Below are 14,397 nucleotides of genomic sequence, written 5' to 3' on the forward strand. Positions count from 1 at the left end.
AACTATATTGTGTGCGCGTGTGTGTGTGTCTGTCTGTCATCAAGTGCTGTTCAGTTGCACACACATTGACACACTTAAGATGTAGTACTTCTTGTTGTCAACAAGAACTGCATGCCAATGAGATCTCTCCTGGCTTGTACCTGAGATACGATGACATATTTATAATCAAATAGTCACACACTAATTATTATTATTACTACCATATTAATGTGGTAACACAGTATTAAAGAAGTGTGTGTAGGGCTGCAAGTAATGATTATTTTCATCATCAATTAAACAGTTTTCATCACTATTGTATATATTTTTTCTTTTAGTCTATAAAATATTAGAAAACAGTACAAAAATTCCCAAGTTAGTTATCCAACTAACCATACAAACTGCAAAGACATTAATCAATTCTCATGATGTGGAGTAGAGAGAAGCTGGAACCGGCATGAATTGACATTTTTGCTTGATAAATGACTTTAAAGGACCAGTGTGTAAGATTTTTGGGGATCTATTAGCAGAAATGGAATATAATGTATTATCATCTACAAACTAAGAATCGTGTTTTCGTTAGCTTAGAATGAGCAGTTTATATATATATTTATAGGAGGCTCTAGAGAGAGTCTTTCATGTTTTTACGTCATCTGAAGGCCACCGTAGTTCTCCGACACGCTTGTGAAACTACGGTAATGTGAGCCGCAGAGTGCAAAACCGTGTTACCGCCAGCCGCCGTCTGACTTCCACTGCTCCTAAAAGTAGTGTTACAATGGTAAGGATGGCCTCTGAGCGAGGCGAGCGGCGTTACCACGATTTTGCACTCGGTGGCTCACGTAACCGCAGTCTTGGAAAGGGAGGAGTGAGCAGAGGGGTACTTAGTTGGTTGCAATCTGCAACCACACACAAAAAATAGTTTTCGATTCATTTTCTGTCAGCTGACAAGCAGATGAATTGACAATCGTTTCCGCATTCCTGCATTTAATGACTGTAGGTGGGCACCTGGTGCATACAGTGAATGAAGGTATGGTCACGTCTGTCTTCCATTTCTCATTCACTTCTTGAAGCCAGCACGACAGACAAATCCATGCATGCATTTCCTTTTCCAGCTCCAGCTAATTTCGTAGGATGGAACTGTCATGTGACCGTACCTAAATGCACAGAATTCATTCAATGTGATTAACCTGCATTTTGTGGCACAACGTGTGAAATATCATGGTTAATGTCACAAAATTGCAATTTACACATGGAATGAAGTGGCTGTTTGAGCATGACATTTCATCCTGTGACATTAAAAGCAAGAAAAGCACAAAATGGACTGCATTGACTAATGTGTCACAAAGTGCAACTCAGCAACTTTTAGCAGACAAAGACAAACTGCATCAACAAAGAGGAACAGTTGCCATAATTTGATACTATAGAAATAGGATGGACACGCTGTCCAGTTGGCTACGGCATACAGAGGAGCTCACACATACTATCAAGTGGAACCTCATACTGGTATTTTGTGTACACTCGTATATTCGGATTACATTTCAATAGACAAATTCTTAATAGATATTTAAGTATTATTGAACAATAATGTCCAAGCTTCAAGTTCAAAGAGGTGAATATATCACTTTATTTAAATGATTTGTCATTACATGTTAAAGGAAAACTTCACCCCCAAAATGACCATTTGTGTATCAATTACTCACCCAGTGTTACCTTGAATTCTAGAAGAACATTTTTCTCGCATGCTGAACGAAAAATCCATAAACAGAGAAAAGTCTTGATGAATTCAAATAAGTCCGCTACTCGTTCATGCGAGTCTGGACAAGTAGTGCGTCTGCCCAAGCGTTAGGGCTGTATTGCGGTATTGCTGCTCGATACATTTTAAGGTATTGAACGAAATAACCCAGTACCAAGTAGTATCAAAACTTCTCCAGTCAAACATTGCCTGCAATCGATCCTTTTTGTGCACAGATCTAGAAAAAAAAGACTATTTGTATGGTTTTGCTCGCAATCAATTACCACAACGTGTGATTGATCCACTACCGCAGGAGAAACCAGATAGTGGGTTTCCGCGACAACGCAGACCCGCCACCGTGGGTCGGCGGTAACTGCTGTATGAGCACTGTGCACAGCGGCTTTGATTAGTTAGCCAGTGGGTCACACACACAGCTTCCATTCACGTAATGGGTATCGAATGAAGTACTCTACTGGTATCGGTATCACTTTAAGGGCACTGGTATCGTAATTTTTCAAACAATACCCAGCCCATAGCGGATGTGTTTTTAATAGTAAGATTTTGGTGAAAATGCATGTGTTTGGGAAGTAGAGAGCATAGAACAGGATCAACGAGACTTGGATTATATTGCACGAGTTGTGTGAGAGTTTGTTAACGAATGCTTTGATATAGTTTTGCTTTTGTTAATGCAGCTCCCATTTACTTCCAATTCATCAACACTTTTCTCCATTTATAGATTTTTCGTTCACTGTGGAGGTATGCAAGAAAACAAAAGTTTTCTTCAAGAGTTCAAGTTAACGTGGGGGGAGTAATTGATATAGAAATGTTCATTTTGGGGGTGGAGTATTCCTTTAAGGAAGACCGGTCCGAGCTCTCACCGTTAATCACATAAAATGTGGTTTACTTAAACTATTCGTTGCAACAGAAACAAAACTTTTTTTACAATGTTTTATCTTCTTGTAATATATGTATTCTAAGATTACACATGAATAAGAATAAATACATGGAAACAAACAAAGAAATGATTCATAAATTGAGTTGAGCGTATTACATTTTAAGCTGTGTATTTCAAAACAAAGTGTCGTCTGGGCAGTGTTCATCTCACTGGTCACTTTAACACAGTGACCTCCTTTTACTGGTCCACAGAGCACACACACCCACTCACACACACACATGCATTCACACAGGTGTTCAGACCCACATTTTACACACAAACCCCTCCGCACACACACACCCGCACAGCGAGGGAGGAATCTGCTGTGTCAGTATCCTCCGAGTGTCTGGCCCAAATATTCACAACACAATGACTCTCTGTGTCTCTCTGCTCAGCTCGCCGGATCTCTACGTGGGAGTCCTGACTCATCTTCGGCGGAGAGAAAACTTCGCCATCCTCCACAACCTCCCATGGGCCCCGTTTCTGTTTTCATCAGGTGTGTGTGTTGCTTTTATTTAGCCTGCACCGGTGCTGATAAACTCGAATTAATGAGTATGCCCGGGGATGTGTGTGTCGGCTCGTCAGTCTGTGTGTGTTTGTCCACAGTGTATAGGTCCATATCTTCATTTCTTTACATGATTAAAGAGTAAGTTGTGGGATCAGGTGGAAGCGATTGATGGGCCTGTAGCAGCTGATTGGGCGAGGCTTGTGATTGACAGGTGACATCACAGGGGAATGGGAGGAGTCAGTTACATAATGAGCAGTTCAGTTGCAGCTCCTCAGTTCTCCTAAAGTGAACGGGCCAGTGCACAGCAAGGGGAGCAGTGTGAGGAGCGGGGTCAACGCGGCTCGTTAGTGAACCTGTGGGAATGGCGGTGGATTCGATTGAAGCGCCACGTCATTGGCAGTGGTAAATGGGCTGGACGTACTCCGGGGGAAAGAAGCCCACGTGTCCATGGCAACGGCCCTTCCAGCGCAGCGAATCGGAGCAGTCGATGAGTTCGATGACATCGCCGCGCAGGAAGCGTAGCTGGGACGGGTGGTGCGGGGTGAAGTCGAAGAGCGCGTGGGCGTGATGGGGACGCTGTGGGGGAAAGAAAAGATAGAGAGAGGGATGGAGGAAGAGAAGAGAGAGAGTTAATGAAAAATTGACTTCACAACTTTTGATGCAGTCCCTGTCTAAAGGCCTTTACACACCAGGGGCGTGATGGATGAACAACACAAAAATGCGAAATACTCGCCGGCGAATATTATATATAGGGCTTTTATTATGAAAGGTATGGTAAGTAAGGTACGTTCCAAATCGCATACTTTTTCTTTTTACTTTTAGTACATACTGCAGCTGCCCTTACAAAGTACGTACTGTTGCATGCAGTACGCATACAATTAGGACATATTACTTCATCATAACATTGCACCTTGAACTTTGACCCTCTTGCTCATATGTCCACTCTGCAGAGGATTGTGGGTCAGAATAACCAGAACATTTTTTGCATACTGCATTTTGACATACTATGTTTTGGGACACACTAAATCTTTTTCTGGCATACTAAACAGTATGGTAGTATGGGTATTGGAACGCACGGTATGTTTGCCCTCATGGTTCGGACTTGATGTTGTTTCAAAAATAAAGGTGCAACTCAACTCGTTGCACACAACGTGATTGGATGATACCCTTATTTGCGGTGCGAAAGCTCAGAAAACATATATTGATGTGCAAATTAATCACACGCAGAAATGTCCCCGGTGTGTAATGGCCTTAAACAAAACTGATCCAAACTCTTAATGTAAAGGGGAGAATCACTTCAAAATAATCAGTTTTTTTACACAACAGAACACCAAGGAAGTAAAACATTAGGGCAGTGGCTCTCAACCCGACTGAATATGTAGCTACAGTTAGCAGCCAGTTAGCTTAGCTCATCTAACTCTCTGCAAGAAAGAAAGTGCATTTTCTCCAATGGCGAATTATGCCCATGTCTTTGCTGCATCTTTCTCAACACTCTCTGTCACGCCCACACCAACAGGATATAGATTTTGAAAGTTCATCAGTACCCCGTTAGTTTCTTTAGATGAGTTAGTGGAAATAACAGGACTAGAATTATTTTTTTAATGACTAACTTAACTTTTTGTTTTTTGCTGAATGTATTTTTCTTACATACTTCCCTTAGTATGTAAATCCTGGGAATAGGCTATAGAAATATTTCTCAAAGAGAAAAATAGATATCTCTTATAATTAACCAAACACCAAACTGATACTTTATACTTTTACTTCTTATATTATCATTATTTTTCACAGATAGGTTTTCAACATGAATTTTAAATAAGAATTCAAAGCATCCTTTGAAAACTCTCTCTCTACTGAAGGATGTTATGATCTTCTGTTGGTTTGAAAAATTCCCCATTGAATGAACTGAAAAATTTATGGTGGTCAGTATAGTTGTTTTTCTCAGCTCCTGAAAAGTTTGACAGATATTGTTTAATTCAACAGCCGCGATACAGAAGGTGAGTGGTGATTCTTTGAAGCAGTACACTTGTTATATCTATGGCTGTATTAAAACAAAACAAAACCTTTTTTTTGCACATGGAATAAGAAGTACCAGATGTTTGAGTTCAAATCAGATTAAGTGCGTTTGCAAATGCAGTCATTGTATTTAGTTCAGGGATCATCTGATATTGTGTCCATTTAATAAACAATGTACTGTTTGTTCCTTTAAAGTACAACTATATTTTATTTATCTTTTTCATTTAACATTTATTTAGCCACATCATGGTCTGTCCATTCATATTAAATATTAATGTGATGGGAAATGTCTCACCAAAACAGCAGCACACAGACAGAAGAGGAATACAGACATGAAAATAAACATTCAGTGATGATCAATAGTAATTTCTGACAGCTAAGTTATATATAGTTCTGATATAAGATGATGGATTTCATGCAGATGAGAGAAATTGCCCTTTTAAATGTATTATATTTTAATATTCTTTTAGCATTTTTAACAGGAAAAGCAGAGAAGTATATTTTAATTACCCGTCACCGGCCTCACTCAGGTCAGACTCATTTAAAGGAATAGTTCGACATCTTGAGAAATACTGTTATTTGCTTTTAGATCTTCTCATCTAACTCTTGCCAAGAAAGCGAATAAGAGCATTTCCCAAAATGTCAAACTATTCTATATCAAGAGAAGAATATTTATTTGGGTTGTGTAGCTTCAGGGACATTTGATATGATAATATCTAAAATTCTGATTGATCAAATTACGAAGACAAACTCCCACATCTTGATAGAGGAAGATCTTTTAGATTGCAGCTGCTTTTTGTGGTTTAAGTCGGAAAAGAGGGCGCGTGTTATTTCATAAAAATCACATAGCTCTTCTCCTCATAAGCTTTGTTCATTATTTGGCTACTTTATCAAGGCAGAGCAGCTTTAAACAAAATAAATGACAACACTGTGGTTATGGTTGAGACGTAGCGTACTGAGACAGACAGGTAGACAGAGAGTAATATGTCGAGAATGACACCTATGCTTAAAACAGCACTCTATTAAACGTGTGATGTTTTACGGCGATCCAAGTCGCGGTGAACTGCTTTCACTTCAACCGGCAGGTGCTGTGCTTTCTCTGTCTCACTATGTTTTTCCTTGAGTTCACAAAAGTCTTTCTTCTCCCCTGATAGCCGGCCTCCTCTGATCTCTGCTGACTCGTGAAGTAAAAGCAGTTTAAGAGTATAGCAGAATAAAAGCGGCTATTTTGAGGAGAGCGTCTTGAACTTAACCAACCTCTTAGCTGTCAGTTGCGCTCCCACAGAGAAAAAGTGGATGTGATATGAACTGGGAGGGAGCTGGAAAGAATACCAATATTGTATTTTTTTTTTATGTGTGTAGGTATCTGTGTTACAATTCTGGCCTTTATTGCTGTAGACTGCCTTGACTTAAACCAAGGCCCAACACACAAACACACACTAACCGGACAGCAGGATTAGGATCAAGAGACACAGACACAATCTATCAATCCCACACAAATCTATAAAATCCTCACGGATTTATCCTTTATTGTTTCGCTGATCTAGTCTAGACTTCTTGTTAGTGTGTGTGTGTTTGCACCTTTGGGTGTGAGCGAGCATGTGCGTGCAGGCCTCTATTTGCTCGGGTGTGTATGTGCATGTGCAGCACAGGGAAAACCCATTCATTTTTCCACGCCGGCTTGTGAAGAGCGGCGGTTCGGAAGGAGAAATATGGTCCGTCCGTATCAGCCGCGCTCGGCTGCCTTGTGATCAACGTCCTCTTCAGCAGCCGCTCCGGCCCAGAGCGAGCGCTGACACTGAAACAAATTACTCTGTAACATCAATGGACTACAGCTTTATACTAGATTTGTCTCTGTCTGCACACACACACACACACACACAGGGTATATAAGGCAGAAAAAATTCCTCTGTTTCCACTGGAAGATGACAAGGTGTCAAAAAGAGGTCGACGTTTTGCATGAACAAGCTTTCTGTTTGAAGAGAAAGCTTCGGGACACGAGGACATTAGGGATATGTATAAAAAAAAATAGACTGAGAATTATTTCCCACCCTGCCGTGGTGAGATAAGAAGGGATCTAGGGCTAGTAATGAGCTGATGTGTGATAGTTGGAACTGCACATTAAGAGGAACAACACAAAAAGCAAAGAGATGCATGGACTCAGATTAAGCCGGTCCTCAACAGACTAAATTTATGTCTGTGAAACTGACACATATAGTCAAAAACTAAAAGAAACTGTGATCATGTTAGAGACAGTGAGGAAGAGGAATTAAAACATTTTAATAAAACATTTACAACACGTGGGTTGTAAATGAACATGACTTCTCTATAACCCCGTTTTCATGCATTCATTTAATAATCTAAAGCGCTGAGGGGAACGATGAAAGAACTAGTTTTTCCTGGTGTTTTTGTGCTGTTAGTGTCACTGTCTAACACTTGTGTGAACTTGTGAAGATGAAACAGTCTGCTGGTAACTGAAGAAGTGGGTATACTATTAATATTTTAGATACACAATAAGGTTGCAAAGACAGAGGAGGGAGTTACGGAATAACTTGGCGGGAAATTAGGTATATAACCTATGAGATGAGAAAAGGTCTGCATCTGGAAAATGAAGTTGTTTTGTTGTCTCTCTTGAAACCTTAATGGAGTGAGGACTGTGTTGTTGGGTCTGCTTGCTCAGTGAGAGACATTCAGTGGGCGTTGGAGCTTTGTTGATACCGAAGGCCAAGACGAAGCCCCGCAGATATGAAGACCAGCTGACCATGATTTTTATATAAAATGACAGACTGTTTGGAACCAAGCTAAATGTGATGTTTTTGATCTGCAGACCTACCTACCATCAGCGGAACGGAGACCACGGACTTGAATTGCCGATGACCATGATAAGCTAACAAATCTGAGTTTGTATGATCTTGTCTCTTTGTTCTCTTTACTCTGCTGCCAGACTAAAGACAAAGATAAAAAAAAGGCTGCAGCAACACATTCAGGTGAAATTAAAAGCACACATTATTTTATAAAAATGCATTATATAAGATGCATTTAAAAAAATAACATTAGTCTTACATTAGGTATTGAAATGATTCATAACTGAGATAAGTCCAAAATTAATAGCACAAGACGAAGATTTAGAGCTACAAACCAATAGGTTGTGACATAATCAAATGTGACTTTGCTGCTATAGACGATAGAAAATGTGCAATTTAGCCCTTAAAACTCGTTAAAACAGTTGCAGAGTAAACAAGGCTACAGATATAAAGGTATGACTAAGCTGCCGTGATGTGATGTGGAATGACAGATTGTTTCTGAGGCTACACAGCCATGTAGGTAAACACGGCACCTTCAGCACGCCACCCTCAGCTATGGGGCATGTTGTGATGCAGATGCACGTTACCTCGAGGCCATGGCAGAGCAACATGGTGACCTACAGTACACAAAAGGTCACAGACAACATGCTAATGTTTGAATGATGCAAGAATACTGTAAATATGTATATGTGGCCAAAAATAGTAACTGAGTATCCTGGGTGTGTTGATTGGCTAACTCCAAATTACAATATTTGCAGCCCAATAATGGATACACGATATAGTTTTTAGTACTGTACGGTCATGTGTGTGAACAAGGCCCACCTGGCACGATTACATTTTAATATTAATATGGAAGAGCAAGGTGACCTATGATGACCACATCATTCAGACCTGAGGCACAATAACATAGAATAAGTACAGTACACCGCCCTCAATGGACCTTAAATACACATATTCCTGATATAACAGCGTTAGTTCTGAGCTGGGGCAAATCACAGTACATGATATAAAGCAGGGGTGCCCAAACATTTTCCCTTGGAGGGCCAAAACTGGACCTCGATGGTGGGCCACGGGCCAAAAGTAAACACCTATGTATTGTATTGTTAAGATGCAAAATGGTACTAGGATGTAAAGTTCCCCTAATTGAATATTATTTTAGCTTTTAGTAACCCCTTAAAACCCACCTGTTGAATACAATTGGGCTCATTTCCAATGATACCCAATTTATGCATTTCCAAGACTGTTTAGGGATCCCAGCATGTAGAAACATTAAAATACGAAAGGCGAAAATAACACATTTATGCTGCAATAAAAAAACGGCATGTTTTTTTCCCCAAACTGTGTGTGTTTATCATAAACTGGGCATGTCTGTTAAGGGGAGACTCGTGGGTACCCATAGAACCCATTTTCATTCACATATCTTGAGGTCAGAGGTCAAGGGACCCCTTTGAAAATGGCCATGCCAGCTTTTCCTCGCCAAAATTTAGCTGAACTTTAACATTATTTAGCCTCCTTCCTGACAAGTTAACATGATGTGATTGGTACCAAGGTTTTCTAGTTTCACTCCAAACTCTAAAACCGAGCCCGCTACAGCCTCCGAAAGACAGTAAAGTCGTTTGGGATCGCCGCTAACATCTGGCTGGCCAAATAAAACCAGATGGTGGGCCAACTTTGGCTCACGGGCCCCACTTTGGGCAGCTCTGATATAAAGAGAGTAATTTTGTTCTGTATATGGGATTGACCTGGGACATAAAATATCATAAAATATGATAGGAATAGAAAATCAAATAAAATGATCTCCTTATAATGATGCACCTTTACACTTAACAGCAATGCTGTAATTATTTTGTGTAATTCATTTTTTTTGGGAGTCCAATATGGTTTCTTAATACGTCTGACTTGTCACTGACACTGTATATGTTTTGTTTTTCATTTTCATATCACTTTGCAACTTTTAGGTAAATTACAAAGCATTTAAAACATACTTTCCAGCATATTTAATGTTGAGTGTTATTACCGTGATGAGCAACAGCAGCCCAAAGATTAGATGCAGACTTGTGAAAACACAATCACAATAGATGCATCTCTAGAGCAGCTGTGAGGATGTGGGTGGGCTAGCCAAGTGAACACCGTTCTCCCCTTCGTTAAAGAAGAACACCAGCCATTTAAATATGTTATGAAGAGACACCAATGACTGCTAATACCTGAGAATACAGAGCAAATTGACTAACTTGGTATGGCATCGCATTAAAATGTAATGGAGAGACTAAATGAGGTATAAAATAGCAGTGAAATTAACAAGCATAAACATTCTGTTGTGGTCTTAAATCTGCTTTATAACAGTAATAAATGCCTATAAAACAGGAGAAGAGTGCAGCATCTGTCTGAATCCTTTATCCAGTATTCACATGACACCAGCTTCTCAGTCGACAACAGAGGACCTACATAAACTACTAATATTAGAAAGAAAAAAATTCCCAGAAAGCCAAAATGCTCAGAAATAGCTGGTTTTGTTCCCATGTATGAGTTGCTCACATTAAAGAGATTTAGATTGCGACAGTATTTAGGTCAAACAGTTTTTCCTTCCCCCTTGGGGGACGCCTGTCGTTATCTCCCGTTTAACTGCCATCATAACGCCCTGAAGCTAAACTCTTAACTCACACCTGCTCCAGATGTTCAGAGGACTGATATAGTGTGCAAGATCCCCTGTGATTCAGAACATGCATGAAACTGTTTAGGTGTGAAGCAGGATGCTACTAAAAAAAGAACTAAATTTGCGAGAAGCTGCTTTGTGAAAAAAAAAATCTATTTTTAGGATCAAAACCTGCCATCCTCATCTGAAAGTTCCACCAGGTGAAATACTGCAGCAGTCTGGCTGCTCAGCAGACCGTCTCTGAATAAATGAGAAAAAACATTCCTTTGTTTTATAGCAATAACCCCATCTGAGTTATAAATTTAAGTTTTAGAAAAAATTAGCTGGTGAAACGGTAAAAAATCCCACTGCCTTTAACGCCACACTTTACTCCATTACACTTATACGACAGCAAATAAATGAAGAGAGGGGTGAGAAGGACCAGACTCATTGAAGCGAAGCTCACACATCACAAAGATCGATAAATGTGGATCATCTTCTAAAGAACATACGAATCAGACAGGCTCAACACATTTCAACCAATCAATTTTCTTCAAGCTTACGCTGATGATATGACCATGAAAATATTGAACTATATTGATATTTTGCTATATATTTTATTCTCTTTGAAATCACAAACCTATTCATCTAAGCATTCATTGTTGTATTTCGTGTGTTCTTTAAAATGCACGAGTATTCCAGGTAAAGTAATACAACGTGATGCCTTGCCAGAATACCAATAAAATAAAAAATACCTTCTGGATAATGTCATAAACACAAAATAAATAATAGCTTCTGGATAATGTCATGAACACAGGAGGATGTATGTGCATGTGTGGTTTTCTGTGTTATTTCCTCCCTCAGTTTAGTTCCTCTTGGTCTCTAAACTTCCTATCTGCTCACCTCAGAAATACCACAAAACAGCCGTGGCTGTCTGTCTGCAGGCCAGCACCTTTGATGCCAATGTCTCTTCACTATTTTTTATTTACTTGCATGCAGCGCAGCGAGCTGATAGTTAAATGCAAGGTTTGATTTTCCAGCAAAATGAAGTCAAAGAAATGGTTACACACAGACCCAATCTGCAGGATCGTGTATAAAAACAGGTGGTAGCAAAATCTGGAAGGTGTGCTCATCTGTTATAGAGTTGCTTGGGGCTGTTTCTTTCTGAATGAGGGCATTAAACTGCTTCTATTAACAGATGACAAAACGCCTCAAGCATTTGAAAATGCAGCTCTGCTAGTAGACTCTTTTTTCAATCAGTTCCCATGTGGAAAATGGACAAACTGTTATTCTTGCTCACAAAGTTTAAATCATGACATATAATCAAAACGATTAAGAAGCAGATACAATTGGAGGAGAGCTGAAAAGCTGGTCACCGTGTTTCATTAGAGATTTTGACATTCCTTATTAATCTTGTTTACTAATATATACGAGAGCGACGGGTTAGTCGCAACAAGACACGAGATGCAGCTCTAATGAGTAATGTGACCTTAATGTAACCTGTCACATCCTGTTAATCCTTTGACTTGAACACGCTAGGAAACACTACATTACTTATGAGCAATAGCATAAATAATATGTATCGCCATCCTTACATTATTTCATAATGAATTGCTCACGAGAATTAGGGCGCCTTCACACCAGCTTTGTTTAGTCCGGTTGAACCGTGCGTTTGGGTTGGTGTGAACTCTGGTGTGAACCAAACAACCTCTCTCTGCCTCGAAGGGATGGTCTTAATGGACCGCTGTCAAGTGAACACTGGAGCAGTTCTTTTCTGGTGTGAACACCATTCGAACCATTCACAGGAAGCGTACCACTTATGTGACATTTTATTGGTTAAAAAAGGTTTTGGTGACTGGGGAAGTAGTAGCCTATTTGCACTTTTGCTACCACTGAATTTGATGAATATACTGTTGAGACAATAATTAGCTTGTTAACGCAACCTGCAGCCCCTCTGCCTCGCTCCGCGCCGCTTGGAGACTAGTTTGCCAGTAGGAGAGCGGTCAGCAGCTCCGTAGTCTCCTAGCAACGGGGAGTGACTGACAGACTGTTTAGACCCAGCGGCAACCCGCTGCTCATTTTCTGTAACCAGTGTAGCCAACACATTCTCATCCCAACTTGTCACATACTGACGCTTTGTCAGACCCCTCAGCATCACTTCAACGTTAACAAAACCAATTAGTTAGGTTTAGAAAAAACCAACATGGTTTGGCTTTAAATGACTATGTTTGTACAGTGAAAATGTGACTTGATGTTGTGAACACAGGACACAAACGAACAGCTGATTGCAACGTGAAAATAAACTTTCGTTTGTTGGACCCATACACCTCAATTCCCACCCGCCCTGTGTGTCTCTTTTGCTCTTTAAACTACCTGTGCGATCCAGTACCCATACTACCATACTATTTAGTATGCCAGAAAAAGATTTAGTATGTCCCAATACATAGTATGTCAAATGCAGTATGCCAAAAATACCAGGATGTCCTACTGCATCTGGTTGCATTTTGCATAATGCAAGCCAGCATGCTTTCCTGGCTATTCTGACCCACAATCCTCTGTGCAGCAGATATATGAGCAAAAGGGTCAAAGGTCAAGGTTCAATGTTATGATGAAGTAGTAGTATGTCCCAATTGTAGGCGTACTACATGCAACAGTACATACTTTGTAAGGGCAGCTGTAGTATGTACTAAAAGTAAAAAGAAAAAGTATGCGATTTGGAACACACCTTACGTCACCACAGCACTTTCTCTGAGCGTTTACTGTTGCCGTGGGTGGTTACATTGTTGTTAATTGAAAGCCTAGTGCGTTTCATACCGGTGCTAAAGGTTCCTAGTTGGTATCACACGGCGATGGACGTGACAAAGAGTATGAAAACCTAGCTATCTAACTAGCCAGACGCTATATGAGTCAAATTTAAGAACTTAATGCTTCGTCCACTTACTCGTCACAGCAAAGGAAAGCATGTCACACACGACAAGACAACTGTTGAGTCGTACAAGGAGCAAATCGTATGACCAACAATAATCCAATGACATTTCTATCACATGAGTTTTGTTTTTTCTGGACCATTTGAGTTTTGCCTTTGTGAACGCAAACCGGTCCAGTTACAAAATTGAAACAATGTATTTCTCCTAGCATTGGTTCGATTGAGGAACCGGACCTTTAGGTGTGAACCCGCCCTTACAGTAAGTTGATGTTACTCTTACATTGTTACAGCTGTCATGTGGGACAATGTACGAAATGAGTGTCTCTGTAAAAGAACTTACTTAAAGGTCTTTCCCTGGACAAATTAAAGTGAAGCAGTGCAAGTTACTCCTCAGCTTGATTGAATGTTCATTCAGCCCTCTATTGCCAAGTGGCTCAACCTGTATCCAGAAAGAGTCAGTCTGGCGGTCTCTTCTCAGGTGCCAGGCTTCAGAGGGGGACATGATGAGATGAGAATTAGCAGGCTGCTTGTGTTACAGTCATACGAACATGCGGTCATGTCAGCATCGCTGTGGATCACGTCTCTCCGCAGCGAGCGTGTTCGCCTGCAGGTGCGACTCACTTGCCACTCCCAGGAGTACTTAACATGCAACGCGATCCTGTCTGCATAATGACTTGACAATAAGCAACAACAACAACAGCTTCTCCCATGGTGACACCATCATGGGAACTACCTGCCATTTAGATTTTCTCTCACTAAACCTGACAGAAAATTAGGCTACGCCTATTTCACCTTACAAAAAAAAGAAAGTACATTAAAAAGGATAGAGGGTGTACGCTGTACAGATTGTAAAGACACGTTTGTAATATATA

The 14,397-nt window shown here is 40.3% G+C and overlaps 1 protein-coding gene across 1 annotated transcript in view; it reads right to left on the bottom strand.

Moving 5' to 3' along the window:
* Positions 1 to 1,574: 1,574 nt before the first annotated feature.
* grapa (GRB2 related adaptor protein a) overlaps positions 1,575 to 14,397 on the bottom strand; it is a 35,963-nt gene continuing 23,140 nt past the window's right edge. The window contains exon 5 of the mRNA XM_074655225.1: positions 1,575 to 3,726. Within this exon, the coding sequence (XP_074511326.1) occupies positions 3,541 to 3,726 (186 nt within the window). The 3' untranslated portion in view covers positions 1,575 to 3,540. The remainder of the gene's footprint in view (positions 3,727 to 14,397) is intronic.

The sequence above is a fragment of the Sebastes fasciatus genome, chromosome 13, assembly GCF_043250625.1.
Source record: "Sebastes fasciatus isolate fSebFas1 chromosome 13, fSebFas1.pri, whole genome shotgun sequence".
Taxonomy (NCBI): domain Eukaryota; kingdom Metazoa; phylum Chordata; class Actinopteri; order Perciformes; family Sebastidae; genus Sebastes; species Sebastes fasciatus.